The sequence below is a fragment of the Psittacula echo genome (assembly GCF_963264785.1).
Source record: "Psittacula echo genome assembly, chromosome: Z".
Classification (NCBI taxonomy): domain Eukaryota; kingdom Metazoa; phylum Chordata; class Aves; order Psittaciformes; family Psittacidae; genus Psittacula; species Psittacula echo.
In genome coordinates this window covers 56,499,088-56,514,393 of record NC_137742.1, presented here as the reverse complement: position 1 = coordinate 56,514,393, position 15,306 = coordinate 56,499,088, and the positions used below count along the sequence as shown (strand labels likewise).

At 40.4% G+C, this 15,306-nt stretch overlaps 1 protein-coding gene across 1 annotated transcript in view; it reads right to left on the bottom strand.

Annotated features, from left to right (window-relative positions):
* The window catches only part of GRIN3A (glutamate ionotropic receptor NMDA type subunit 3A), a gene marked incomplete at its 5' end in the record, with an annotated part of 74,179 nt that overhangs the window by 17,147 nt on the left and 41,726 nt on the right, over window positions 1–15,306 (bottom strand). The window contains one exon of the mRNA XM_080637398.1: window positions 1,135–1,280. Coding sequence (XP_080493524.1) covers window positions 1,135–1,280 — 146 coding nt within the window. The remainder of the gene's footprint in view (window positions 1–1,134; window positions 1,281–15,306) is intronic.

Below are 15,306 nucleotides of genomic sequence, written 5' to 3'. Positions count from 1 at the left end.
AGCATAAAGTTTTATTGGAAAAGATAAAAAAATTGCTAAAATACTAGCGCTGCCTTGGTTTGTTTGTAATGTTAAAGGTATAATCATTAGAGCAAAAATGCAGGAGAATAGCTCATTCAAAGGTGTTTCTCCGCCTTTCTCCTTGAATATGAGGTAGATTAATTCCCTTCACGTAGATCAGCTTTTCTCTGTGTTCAGTTCAGAGGACTGAATTTTAATACCACAATCATTTATGAATAGCATGCTTGCATAAAATGGTGACATAAAAAACCAGTTGCAGTGCCTATTTTCATCCATCCAGGGACTGAACTCTCCACTCTTTTCACCTTACAGGTCCAGGTGTTCTCCTTATATGAAGTTACTTTACTTCATTGATATTGATGGACAGATTCCAGTTTAAGTCAGAGAAACTTCCATGTATCTTAATTATCATGAAGATGGGTCTGGGAAAAATACGTAAACAGGAAACAACTTCTGGTGGAAAATTCTCAAGCCATCTGTTATGCAACTTCTATGTGTAAAATGAATGAATTATTTCAGGCTTATTATCACCCCTCCTGTTTCCTGGCAGAGTAACTTAGTTGTGTGACCCCAGATTGTTAGGCACAAATGTCTGTGAAACACAGCGATACCATGAGTCCCAAAAATAAGAAGACTTGGTGTTTATTACTTTTAAATCAGTCTAATATTTCTTTTAGTCATTTTAATGATACATGCTTTAAGGTTTCTCTCCAAGAACCGTCTCTCCTCCCAGCATGCTGAAGATGCTGGGGAAACTCATTTGCAGCTTTTGCTTGGACTGTGAGGTTTTTTCCTGAATGTTTCTCGCTGCCTGTTGAAGGGCTCCCAAGCACAGAAACATGCCAGGATTTATACGTTGCCCATGCCTGATCACACCCTAGCAGTTAGCGTGAAGCACTGCTCCCCTGGGAACACTCCAGCTGGTGCTACGCTAGCTTGCTTTCCAAGTGTCACTCCCTCCAGGTAATTACATACTTTCCTCTTCATCTGCCACACTCCCTTCAATGACTGTTTTGTGGGGTAAGTGATACTGGAAGTGGGAAACCCATCACCATCTCACTTCCATGCATTCTGGTCAAGGGACCAGATCTGCTGTCGCATGCAGAGTCTCACTTTAGATACGCCACTCCATCTGGGGTTGCAGGGACATTGTACCGTCTCATGTACTCGTGCATCTCTGGGAAGCTTTGCCTCACATAGTCTTCTGCGCTGCTTTCTCGCACGGTTCCAAACCGAAACCCTTGGGATGGGTGGTGGAGCTGAGGAGATGAAATTACAGATTAGCAGTCTCATTTGCCTCCTTCACATCTGGTATTTTGGTCTGCTATGTGAACAGTTTGTCAGAAATTCTCAGCCCTCACAGACCTGCCTCTGATGTTTTCCTGCAATCAGTTTTCCTGATTACAGAGAAAGTTTGAAAATACTTACCAGGTGGCTGATTAACCTGTTTGTGTACTATCAAGATTTTCTTTAAATGTAAAAAACCATTTCCCTTGAGACGCCCTGAACCCCCAAATCCTGGTTTTTAGTTGGCTTGTGTTTAAATCAATCAATGTTTCGGGAAACGTTATGAGAAGCCTCTAGGCTAGCTAGTATCCACTTTCCAGTGCTCAGAGTAACCAGTGAGCGACCCTCAGTCTGGATTTGCTTTGGCAGGACGTCTTTTATTGATTCCTTAAGAATGAGATTTAAGAATCTGCAGACAGGGTAGCACAACCATTTCCCTTCTAGAAGCCTAGACATCCTACCACAGACTGCTGCTGTCTTTGCTGCCATTCTTCACACAGAATCTCAAGACTAAAGTGTTGTGGACACCAAAATGTCTCCACTGGGAGCCAGAAGTTCCCCTCAGTACCCCTCACCATAGCCAAAGCTGTAAGTTTGATTACCAGGCTGTACACATACAGGCAATTTTTGCACTTCTGTGTCCTTTCCTTCTCACAACTGGCTCCACCTGCTGTATTAAACCCCCAAGTAGTTTGGATGTTCACAAAAGTTTCAAAAGTTTCTGTTTCTGAAGTACCCTGCTTGTCTTTGGAGTGTTTAGTGACTCATGGGGAAATTCTCACATTGCAATGGAGGTGTCAGGCAGTGTCCTCTACTATGCCAAGCACTTGGCTGAGACAGCTGAGTGTTGCCAAGATCATACTAATTGGAAAGCCTCCAGCAATGTACCAGCCTCTAAAATGTGGAACTTTCAGAGCACAGAAAGCCAAATAAAACTAAGGCTGAAGTAGTCATGCTCTATTTGCTTCCCAGGAAGCTCATGATCTTCACAGCAGCTTGTAAAGATGATTTTACCATGGCCATGCTCTGCTTTGCAAAGACCACACAAAGAGGTGTTCTGCTTGTCCATCTGGCTCTCTGCATTATTATCTATAGAAAACAGTGTAGGGCAACACAAAGCTGTACAAAAGACATTTCCCACTGTTCTCTTCAATGACCCCATGGATGAAAAAGTGTATTTAAGAATAACAAAGGTTGGATGTAAATGCAGAGTCATCTAGTTCAGTCTGAAAATGAACAGAAAAAGGTCTTTTGGATGGTATTTCAGTGCCTTGGAAGATATGAATATACTGTCTTTCTGCTAATTTTTATCTGTAAAGTGGGCAGGTACTTTCCACATCGTTCTCTGCTGATCGGGTCCCAGTGTTGTAACCCAGGAACAAGACTGTTGGCATAGAGGAAGTCCTGCTATGTTTTTAGAGGTGTTCTCGACTTGATGACCACAGAACAAGCAATGCACAGTGTGCCTCCATTTGGAGCTGGCCATAGCGTGTGCTGTGCCAGAAGGACTGTGGGCGCAGAGGGAAATGTTCCTGCCTGGAAGTGTGGAAGCAACATTCAAGTGCCAGAAGACATAAATAGCAGATAGCTGTGCTGTGACAATACATCATGGAGACTTCCAGCACAATGCTGTCAACCTAAATCTAGGTCTACCCTCAAGACATTGAAGATGACCTGCTTGAAGAATAAGTTTAGAGTGGGTTCCATACACTCAATGCCCCAAGAAGCTTGTCACCACAGTCAGCACTATTTTGTAGGTTTTATTTCTTGGCAGTTTCAGTGAAGAAACTGAACACCCCAGCGTCTCAGAAGTGAACCATACTGCCACCTTCCAAGCCAGCTTAGGTGTTGGTTGTGATATTTGTGGCCCACCTAATGATGTCAAGCACAGCTGGTGATCCTAACTTCACTGGAAAGTATCGCTCACTCAGAATGTCACCAGTCTCTACATCTAGCTAAATATTTAAGCCTCTGTGAGAAAGGCTAGAACAAAAGAGAGAGCGAACTGCACCTTCATGCAATTTTCTGTCCCAAATGCTTTATTGAGGACTGTCCATGCTTTGCTTTGTGTGGGGCACTTTGTCGAGTTTCACCTTAAATGGTGACAATATTGGAATATGTATTAGATCAAAATTCCATCTGGCTTAATATCCTGACGCAAGCAATACCATATGTGTGGTGGGAAATCTTGGAAAGTCTATGTAAGGAAGTTACGTAGTGATCTCTTGCATCTATGCTCTACTTCCTTCTGGTAATCTATGCTTTCTTAAGCATAATTATGCGTCTGCAACTCTGTATTTGATGACCCTTGACTCCTTTTATGAGGGATAAATCTTAATAGTGTTTTAATCCTCTATGTCTTTTGGGACTTCCAGTTTTTTTGTTACTGCTGCCTATCCACATGAGGAAAAGGTTTGCTTGCAGCTACAGGAATAGTGGATTAACAATGCAAAATGATGCCAAAAGCAGATAATGGACTACTCCACTGTCTTCGCTGCTAATCTACTAAGACTGCTAAGCGTCACAGAAATAAAAACCTCATGACGGAAACAAGGCTCATCAGTTGTCACTGCTCCTTTCTTTCTTTTTGTAGTCCTCTCCTGGGAGGATTCTATGAAAAGATGGAAACAGGACAGGATAGGTAAATGTCATAGTCTTCCTGTGAGTCTTGCCTTATTAGTTATCTCTTCTTTCATGTTTTCTGTTTCTCATTATCTGTTTTGTGTTTCTTGCATCTTAAGTGTCCTATATTGAAAGAGTCAGTCTTTCAGTCTCTTTAGTAACAAAATCCTAGTACTTAGGGCTTCAGAGAAAATCCTGAACTCTGAAAAATTAGCTTTTGAAGAGTCACAATTTTAAGAATCAAGATTATTTTTTTTTTTTTTAACTAACCTGTGATTTGGGGGAGACAGTTACTTTCTTATCAGAAACAGCAAATATGAAAGCTATCTTACTGAGAAGGAATAGTTCTCAAAATTTACTAGTGTATGGATTCTACAGTTCAGTGTATAGTCCTGTGTTTTTTCATTCAAAGCCCAGGCAGTGTGAAGGTGAATAACATCACAAAGCTGGTGATGGATGGACAGTAGGCCCGTTTGTACTTTTTGCATCCATAGAGAAGCCAGAGATTTGCTAGTGATTCAAGTATAATTAAAAATAAATGAATGCAATAGCTGCAGATCCATCTCCAGACATCAGTTTTCTTGGCACTCAGCTTAGATAACCTTACAAGGTTGCTCCAAAATCAGACATCTACAGCTGTAACAAATCGAAACAACATTCGTTTTGACCTAGAGAGGCTTTCAGGGAAAAGTGAAGTCTCAGCTTGACAATTCCTTGAACCAGATGTAAAGAAAGTTATGGGTACAGATGATACATCCCTTTTCATTCATCTCTTTAACTGCCAGATCTCCCTTTTGAAGACCTGGGAACAAAGGAAATCACTTGTTTTTAAAAGGGTCACTGCTGTAGGAGGTAACTGCTCCTCAGCCAGTAGTACAGGCTCTGTACTTCCAAGCAGCTTCTCCATGCAGTGCATGGGAGCTAAGCATTACTGCCACGTGTGGGATTTGTTAGTGTTTACTGAGTAACCAGCCCTTTGAATGATAGCTAGCAAGGCCACCACAGTGAACGGCAGACTATGTTGGCTGAGCTGCTGAGTGTAAGAAATAGGGGAATGCCAATGGCATGGGCAATGTAACTGTGTACATGAATATACAAATGGAGTAGTAAAAAACCAGTGTTTTTCAGGGATTAAAAAGCTATTTAGTGTTGCTGGTTAGTGGCTTTCCCCAAAAAGTTGAAGTTTCTGGCATTTAACAATATAATTTCTGCAGCTCAAATACTTGATATGACAGATTTCATATTAGTAAACTCAGTTTTATACCTTAAGCACTGGTGTATGCCATGAATGGTCATACTACTCAGGTGCATTCCGAATTTTTAGAACTATCTCCTCAGTCTACTGCAAGAAAGCTACTGCCCATGAAGTTATGAGACACATGGTGACCTCCCGTTTGGATCTGGGTTAGTATGTGGGTCACACTCAAGAGATGGTCATGAGAGACCTCACAGCAAAGGGATGTAGTACCAGAATTCACAGGTTCAGTGCTGTGGAATGCCAAGACCAGAGGATCTTGCTTCATAGGTCAGATAGTCGGAGAGAAAATGACCCATCTTCTGTGAAGAGAGAACTCTTGGGAGGGAGGACTAGGAAGTGCTGCTGGGAAGTTCAGGATGAAGGTGCAGGGGAAAGGCTGAAAAGCTTTGGAAGTGAATATGCTTTTGGGAATTGGGGTACCAGTGCTGTTCCTGTGGCCTCTAAGGACAGTATCTACTGTGGGATGTATGTGCTGTGCTGGTATCTCCAGGAACAATTCTCACTGTTGAAGAAAACATTCTGTGGGTAAGAAAACAAACAAAGGGTAATGTTTTCTTACACCGTGTAAAGAAGAAGACCTGACATTACACTGTGTAAGAAAACAAGGGGTAATGTGAATGCCTCCAACTGCTGAGGAGGTGAAGTGGTTGTTGGGTCACTTCAGCACTAAGACAGGCAGGTCAAGTAGTGTTTATGAAACTCGAGAGCTCCACAGAACATCTAGCTGACAGTGCAAGGAAAAACCTTAGGGAGTTCTCGAGAGCTTTCAGTACCTTGTATAGCATTGTGCTACTAGACAAATGATGTTTGTGCTGCTTACTGCCAAAAGCAGATACTGCAGCTACCAGTTTCCTTGGCTTGGCACTTTACTCCTAGATCTTCTTGGTTTCTGTCTTCTGTTGTTACCACATCTGCTGAGTAGGAAGTGGAAAACTTGTTTCATTTGGGAAGATGTTGAGAAGAATTGGGTATCTGCATACATCTATGGCTCGGGGTGACAATTATGCATGAAAATACCAATGTGATAAAACCACAGGAGCAAGAACAGGAAAATACAGAATGTCAAGATTTTGCATTACTTGGCACATTCCAGTTTACGTAAAACAGTGCCACTGCATTCACTGCCATCAGCTAGGCTGAGAATACCTAGACTCAGACTTGAAAAGACTCAGACATAGAAATCTGCTATGCAAGTTGGGATTTAAAACTGAAAATTCATGAGATGCTTCCAGCAGTTAACGTTGACATACTCCAAAATCAGGCTGTTGAGTTTTGAGGTCTTTCTAGCAGGTTCTGGCTTCCGTATGACCTTTCAGTGTTGCAAAGCTGTAAGATTTGGCTCAAAGGCTCCCTCCTTGGTGCCCCGGTTGTCATGTCTGCTATCATTTTGAGGTCTATATCACTCTTGGTTGTCATGTATTTTTGCAGTGTGCAAGAACCCTAGGTGTTCAGAATAAAGCTTCAGTGAAAAGATGGTCTTGGCTCCAAAAAAGCAATACAATATTGCCGTCTAATCCTGAGGAGTTTGAGCTTGCTAGGAGCTGTGAAGAGACAATTAAGGTCTAAACAAAAAAACTGTTGGGAAATGAAATTTTGGCTATTTTCTACAGCAATGAAGTGACTGAAATCTAGGAAATGCTTTCTCAGTACTTGATCAATGGGGTGCACTAACTGGCTCACTGAATCTAACTCAGCACTATCCTGTGCATCTTGATAGCTGGCTGGACGAAAAACTTCAGGAACTTGATTTCTAACTGGCATCTCAAATCATTAAAATGATTTCATCATTCATTCAGTCAGCCTCTCCTTTACTGAATTCAACCCGTAAATTATTCTTTGAGAGAAATGAGAAAACGGCAACCTAGTATAGAGTGGAGTTCATCCTGCAGTGACAGATGCAGGATTAGCATGGATTTAGCTTTTACCACCACCTACCATACTGCTTTTTAGTTTTAACAGCAGAAAGGTGGACTGTGGCTGAAAACACCTTCCTAACTGTTACAATAACTTCTGAGGAAAAATTACATGAACAAGTTTCAGTAGCTTTGTCCCATGATAGCGCTAGTTACCTGGTGTAACACCAGGTGTGGTGTTTAATGGATGTGTGGTATATGAGCAGAACTGCTGTTAGTGACTGCACAATTTCTGCCAGGAAACTGTTGCAGAATCTTGAAAAACTGCTCAGTTTCAGTTGCTAATTGCTGGAGAAGGGTAGCATTAAGTGGTCTGTTCTGCTGTGAAGAACTTACATACTTTTACAGATCTGCTATACTGCAATGGGTCTTCTGTCTTCAGCATATGAAGTTCTTGCATTTTATCTTGCCTTATGTAACCAATGCATTTAACTGCTTGTCTAGGTGCTAATAGATTTCTCATCACCCAATGATAAAAGAAATGCAACTGGCAGTGCTAAGCAAAGTTCCAGGGGAAAAAGAACAAAGCAAACAAAATTTTAAAAAAACCCGAACAATGTAGAACTCTGGCCATGGGCTTTTCTCTACTTATCTGCAACAGTTTTCGAAAATTAACGAGTGAATATTTATTGGGTGCAGAGGGAGATGAAAGAAAAGAAAATTATTCACAGTGAAGCACATGAATTTCAGATTCTAACAGCTGAAAATTCACAGCTGAACTTCTGGATGTGAAGGCTTTGTTCAGAAACTGTCCCATGTGCTCAGGCTTGAGAAGCGGAGATGTTCCCAGGACCTCCAGGAGATGGTGTGTACAGAATACATTTGAAAGGTCGCTTTCCCTTCTCTGCTGCAAAATGTGTCGGTGGAGCTGACTCTTGGCTTGCCAGGATAATGTCAGATTTTGTTAAAATCCTGTCTCTTTTAATCCAACCCAGCTAGGTCATTAGTTGGCATAAATCTTTACAGCTTCATTGAAGTCAATAAGCAGTTTCAATTCTGGAACAAATGCACAGTCCAGTACTGCTAGTTTATTCTCCCGCATTGCAATAGGAGCATACATGAAAAGAAACTGGCATAGGTATCTGCTTAAAAATAAAAAGCTTCTGTATTGATGGCCCCTGTGTGACTGCTAATAATTAACTAGAAGATCTGCTTTACTCCTCTGTGTGCTGCAGAAGCTGTATAGCTAAGGGACAAGACTGGGGACTCCAGTCTGTGGTAGATAGTTTAATCTCTGAAGATTGCGCTCCTAGGCAGTACAAAAAGCTGCGTAAGAACAGAACTCTGGTGAATATACACTTAAAGGTGTGTTTATCCCTGTTTCTTTATAGAGTTCTCAGAACAGAGGGATCTTTGAGTTGCAACTTATTCCAGGAGAGCTGAGAACTGTAAGATAGTGTAAATTATTGTAAGAAAAATGGATAAAGTCAGGAAAAAAAAAGGGGCTGTAATTCCCAAAGGAAATAGATCAGTTTTCAGTACACTTCAGTTTGAAGTACACTTCAGCAGCACAAAGCAGCCATAAAAATGCTCCAGACTGAGTCACTTCATTGACCATGTTCTTCTGCTTCCTTCCTGCAAAACAGGGCTAATGCGGCTGTAAGGCAGGTGAAGTCATTTTCAAATTAGAAGGAAAGGAGAGAGACCTGTTTGGCTGAATACATGCTTGAACTATCACAGTGACATGGGAGATTTCTGGTTAAATAATCCCTCTTGTCCTTCCATCCCAAGTCTCAGGTCTGCAGACAAAAAAGCAATCACAGTTCTCTACAAGCAACTGAGGGCTGAAGGGGGAAACCTAAAGTGACAGTAGCCTGAAATGTAGGTAGCGTTCTTGCCTTTAAAACAATAATCTTTCATATCCTTCTCCTTACAAACTTCTGCTGTAGCAGTTGCTGCTCGATTAGGCCCACACTAATCCTGCCCCCTGGTGGTATGGCAATTGACCCCAGGTACCAGGGCTGAAACACCAGCCTCTGCGGTGACACTGTCTAAACTTGTAAGACAAGGCTAGTGCTCAGTGGTTTCCAGGAAAGGAAGAGACAAAGGTCTGGGTCATTGGTTACTAGGACAAAAGAAGATTCCAATTGCAGATTGTGGAACTGTCTACCAGTGTAGCCCTAATTTCTTAAATATGTTATTTGTACTGGCTTTTGGTTCAAAAGCGTCAAATGAAGGTAAATCAGAGGAGTCCTTTGTTACTGACAGATCTAACACTGGGACTAAATGTTATTTTTTTCCTTCATGGAATCAGTTTGGAAGTGATTAGGAGGCATGTGTTAAGCATGAAGTGTAAAAGAAAAACGATGGACTCATTTGGGTGCCTTGACCTCCTGCACAGTGAAACACGGTCAACAGTATTTGACATTACCTGGTGTTCAGTCAAATCCTATTGTATTGAATGAAAACTACTGTGTGGTTTTTTTTTTTTTTTTTCTGGAGGACTTCATTCCTTGACATCCCTGAAATCCAAGGGATAGGTGTAGTAGCTGACTGAGGACTTTTATCACTAGAAAGGTGAGCCAGGCTACTATCCAGGTCTCTGTTTATAGATCACAATGGCTGTGACTTTTGTGAACAACAATAAATATCCTCAACACTGCTAAGTCAGCTGTATGCTGCTGTACCTTCCATCTGCCAGGCGATAAGATCAACCTCATGCATCTTCACTGTTCCCTGCATCTCTATGCCAATTACTTCATTAACATCTCATTGAACCTTGCACTATTTCTTGCAAGGTTCTGAGCTCCCTCTATGATGCAGTTGCTATTTCTAGTGGTGAGCTTGCTTTTCTTCTTTTTAAAATGACATGACATATAGGTACACTGAAGCTTGAAAGTAAAAAACTGACATGGATACAGCTGAGAAAATGCTAAAACACATTAATTCCTTCTAGTGCTGAAAGAACAACCTTCATGACATGCACCACATGGAATGAAGACAGCAGGACTTCCTCCCTTCCACTAGTACCCCTACATTCTTTGGATCAAACAATTAGAATGGTGAGCTAAAGAGTGGCCAAGACAGTACGTGACAGTACAAGGCATTCTGAGCTGAAGACCTGCAGCAGTAAGGACAAAGATACAAAAAAGATAACTATTGGCAAGGAGGCATAAAAAAGCAGGTCTTGATGGGAAAGGAAACTTCATTTGGAGAACACTTGAGTGCATAGACTGATAAACTGGATATGAGAGTAATAAAAATCCCAACTAGACAGATTTTGAGTCCTTGAAGACGTAACTTTACAAGAAAGCTTTACTGAGGTGATGGGGAAGCTACACAAGTGCTCACCACCATAAATTGCATAGGAAAGCTAAAGAAGTCAAGATATCTCCTCCATTAACTGCAGGTGTCTGTCATTCCTATATGAGATTGCTCTGCAATGCCTGTTCTATATTCTGACTAGATTTTGGTATTTAATTTATTCTTTGTCTGAGATTTTTTTGCTTTGGTCTCTGTGATGCTTGAAGTCCTCTTGAGTTGAAATCCTTCACCAACTCATTAATACTCAGAAAAGCATCATCTATTAATTAGCAGGCTCTGATGCTGTGAGTCATGACCATCCCGTGTCTAATGACTTCCTGCACAGAAATACATGCTGTATAGATTTTGCAGCCAATTCTTTTAATTGTAAAAAGAAAAGAATCCTGCAGTCTTGTACAGATACTAAACCACATGGGAGCAGTAAGATTTCTGTTAATTCTGCTGAGTTTGTTACTTTTTTTTTTTTGCTATACAATTTAATGCCTTTAATGCATACTTAAATGAGTAGTTTTACGTGTACTTCAAACTTTAACTCATACTTAAATGAGTAGTAGTAATGCATGCTATTTCATTACATATTTAATACACAGAAGTGCAAGTGGCGCTTCTTACAATGATTCATCTTATATTTCTGCAGTGAAAGACCACAGCAGTATCTAAGAGCCTTTTCTTCAGTGTAGTTCTTACAAGACTTCCCTTTTTCAGGAAGAAAATTTATCAATAAACACACAACAGTTATGGCCTCACTTTGAAGCTTGCTGAACTTGATGGAAAATATCATTAAATGCAGGGGTATTTGAATCATGTGTCTAGTAATGAAAAAGGCCTATAAAGTGGCTGGATCCTTCCTTTTCTATGATTTGGTATTGCTAAAGCTCATAGGCAGCTACTTGCCATTGATACTTCTGGACTGTTTTAATACAGTCTTTAACTGATACGGTAATGGCCATAAGGCCACTAAATTAACTGAGATTTTAATATATCAGAAATGAGAGCTTGCACCCTCACATTTTAGAATTTAAATGTAGAAACAAAAATCAGGTGGACTGTACATACTGAATTCCTGAGTAACAAAATCTCAGAAGTATCTTGCCTGGATTACTACTCCAAGTGCTTACTTCTGTAATAAAAAGATGGACAGCTTTTAAGAGCAATTGTTCAGATAATGGATTAGAAGAGAAGCAGAGATTTCTAAGGACTAATCCTGAAGCACACCAAGGCTGTTGAAATGCACAACAAGGCTGTTGTGGGATGGTGCTTGTCAGAATAATTGTAGATGTCTGCAGTATATTCCCTGGGGCATCTACAGTATTTGGCAGACATCAGTGCTGGCCATGCTAATACACTACCATACATGATGGAGAGAAGTAGGCACTTTCAAGAGGTGGTTTAGGTGATCTTGTCCTGAAGTTAAGTGTCTTCAAAAGCAGCCCAATGTGCTTACCTCTCCCAAACAAGTATAAAAGCATATTAGACTTAGTAAATCATATATAATGCCTCCACTGCAGACATGTAAAATGAAGTGAGATAGCACAGTGAATTGCTCATTGTGGGATTCACAGGTGTAGCCCTTTTTATTATATGAATCTCAACGGGTTAGGTATTTTTGGTCAAAATACAATGTGGAAAGAAGTTTTGCCATTATCAAAAGCTGTTTTGAAGGTAAAGTGATCCAGAGAAGTAAAAAAATAACCACAGTAAATTAACAGACACAGCTACTCAAGTGTATCCTTAAACAAGGCAAAGAGAAGCTGACAGCTGTCAAAGAAGTGACAATGGTGGGACAGCATCTGAAAAGCTCGTTATATTGTTGAAAGAATGAGATTTTTAGCGAAAAGAAAGACCAGGCATTGGACCACTATACAGAAAATCTGTCCAGCTCCTCAGCTTCTGCTGTTGTACGCTTTCTTGTTGGCATGTTTGAAATGTTTCTTCTCTCCTCTGGGCTTCCACAGTTATTTTGCCCCAGATAATCTGAACTACTCAACACACTCCTGACTTTATAGCGTATCTCCAACATGTGCTCTTGCATTAAAAGCCTGAAAGCACAGTCCCTGCTTCAAGTCCTCTTGCTACTAAAAAAAACCCACTCCCTGTGGGGATCTTGTCATACAAGACCCTATTATTTCATTTGATAATGAAGAGTTTTATTGGATCTGGACCTTAGTTGCAGGCTCACTGGGCAAAGGAAGGCACCGACATTGCTGTTTACTTACAGATAATTTCTTCTTTTCCCTATCTGTGCCACTGAGACCTAGGTTACTCACATGTGTATAGTACCTCTTTATGGAAACCATATTGGAAAACAAAACATAAAGTATTCGGATTTCTGGATTTGTCAAAAGACTGGCAAAAAGAAAAACAGCCAGTCTTCTGAAGCAGAATGGTAACAGATTGTATTTTTTTTGTACCCAGAACCCTTTGCTTATCAATGTGCCCCTTTTCCGCTTGCCCCATCCCTGTGAGGCTGCATACTCCATTTGCTGTTGTAGATCTGTAATGCCATCACATCCTGTGAGTCAGGAAAAATCCGACAGTGGCCAGCTTGCCTAGACTTGCATATCCCATTTGCATCCCTACGTGCTCCTCTAACACCAGATCTGTTTTAAGGAGATACCTACAGCAACCTAACCTTGCCAATGTGGAAATGTGCATTGGCCCCAGTGAAGAATAAAACTTTGGGTCATGGCTTTTTCAGCTATAGCTGAGTATAATGTAATCACCAAGGTGCTGAGGAGCTATACAATAAACAAGGTGATAAACAGGTTTAGGAGATGTCAGGCATAAAGCCAGCTGTCTCCAGGCCACTACAGGTGGGTAGGACAAATGATCAGACCAGCCCAAAGGCAGGCTGCTGGTTTGCAGTATTTTTCTGATGAAAGAGTTGTAATATTGAGACTTCAGCAACAAGGCAGGACCAAGCTCCCTTGACTGAGCTGCAATGAGTAACAGCTAAAACACTGTACTGCTTGATCAATTAAACATCACTGTTGTAACATGAATTTTTGCAGAAAGTCAGATGCTATTTATTCAGACAGTATCTAACCCTGTCTTTTTTTAACCAGAAAAGAGAACATAGATATTCCTGGCAATACTGACTTTGGATACCAAGTTTCTAATCTTGAAAAAAACCTTTAAATTTTTCCCAACTTGCCTACCTTCCTGACTGCAATCTCAGATGGGATTTGCTGTCTGTTGCTGACAGCCTGAAGAAATTATATGTCTTACATCACCCTGGAAGGTTGCCCCTCTATTTTGGTCGTTGTTTTTTAAATACATTTCAAAAGCATAGTAGAAGGGCATATGTATACTGAGAACAGCAGGAGAATGTTTAAAAGTATATTAACATTAAAAGGATTACTTCTGCATCCTGCTACCTTCTTTTTGAAATGAGTCTTCACCACTGAAGCAGGTCTGGGGGAAAAAACCCCAAATCTTTAAATCACATGAAAAAATGGTTTAAGTAACTAACTAAGAAGTGGTGCATGTGCCTTTGCAACTGTTGTGCCACAAACATTTCCTAAACTGATTTCATGGGATCACTGACATTATTAACTGTGAACCATCAGTGCTTTTGTTCATGATTAAGACCTGTGTTTTCAGCACCTCATATGCTTCAGTACTCTGCGCTCAATTTTGTAACTTAACAGCCAAGCTTTACAGTACAGCTTTAGAATAACTTGATTTTGTTGCAATTGCAGAAATTTTCCAATACCTGTCTTAGGAACTCCATATGTGTTCACAATAATGATGCAGAAAAATAGGATGTAATCTGATGCAATTTGATTTGATGAATTAGGTGATGCAAAGAGTAGAGGACTAACCTAATTTTAAAGCCAATGCTATGTCTCACACAATAAAGACTATAACAGATATGCCTGGAGCTGTGGAAATTCAGACAAAAGATCTCATTTGCTTATTCAGAATGCTCTGAATAAAACAAATACATGATTTTTTGAACTTCACTTGTGCCTTAAATTGATGAAATTATTGATGTAGTATTTATGCTACCTTTTTCTGTGAGGAGAGGGGCAGATTATTAGTATCAATTTGCTTTAAGCCATAAATCAATTTTAGAGTTCCTCAAGCCAACAACAAAAGGTATTGTTCTTTGTTTAAAATATATTTGGTAGCAACAATCTAGATAAAGTTGGAGGAAATAAGTCAGAAGTTGTACTCACAAAGTCAAAACTGTATGGTCGTTAGTCTGAATGCAAGGTGTTACTAATGTAACAGACGGAGCTTGGCCTTTCCTGTCTGGAAAGACGTATGTAACTCTTAAATACAGAGTTTATGAAAGCAAAGTAAGTGTTCAGTTCTTGAGTTCTTAAAATTACCTTTTCCAGTGGCACAATGTTGTATCAATTCAGTTCACCTGTGACAAATTAATGATGAATGGTTTCAAAGCTTTGTACCAGGGTCATAAGTATAAAACTGTGGACAATACACACACCTTCACTGAAGAAAGTGCCAAACAAAGGAAATTTGCTGTTGCCACCCTGTCCCCTACAATGACTTTTAGGTGAACAGGATGCCTTCTCGTGTGCCCTGCCTTCTGTATACAAACCCTTCTGCAGGCATGTTTTCATGATCATTACTTAGTAGCAAATAAAATCAGAAAAGTCTTACAAATGACCAGACTTAAATTCCAGCTGAAGATTCCTTCATTCCCTCTTGGGAGTTCAGGAGAGAGCAGGTAGAGGCAGTCCTGCTTCTACATTTTTCCTTGCCTTACCACAAAGTACTAAGAAGCCTGAGCTATTTGCAGATGGTTTGTATACAAAATAATTTATTTCCTCCCATGACAGTTCCTCAGCAGAAACAACATTGCAAATTAAATGTCTGACTACTTGCAAAATGAATTCTACTGTTTTGATGGAGAAGGTAGGGTTTTTCAAAAGATTTCAGTTCTGTTCCATCTAATTTAGCATTCACGGCTAA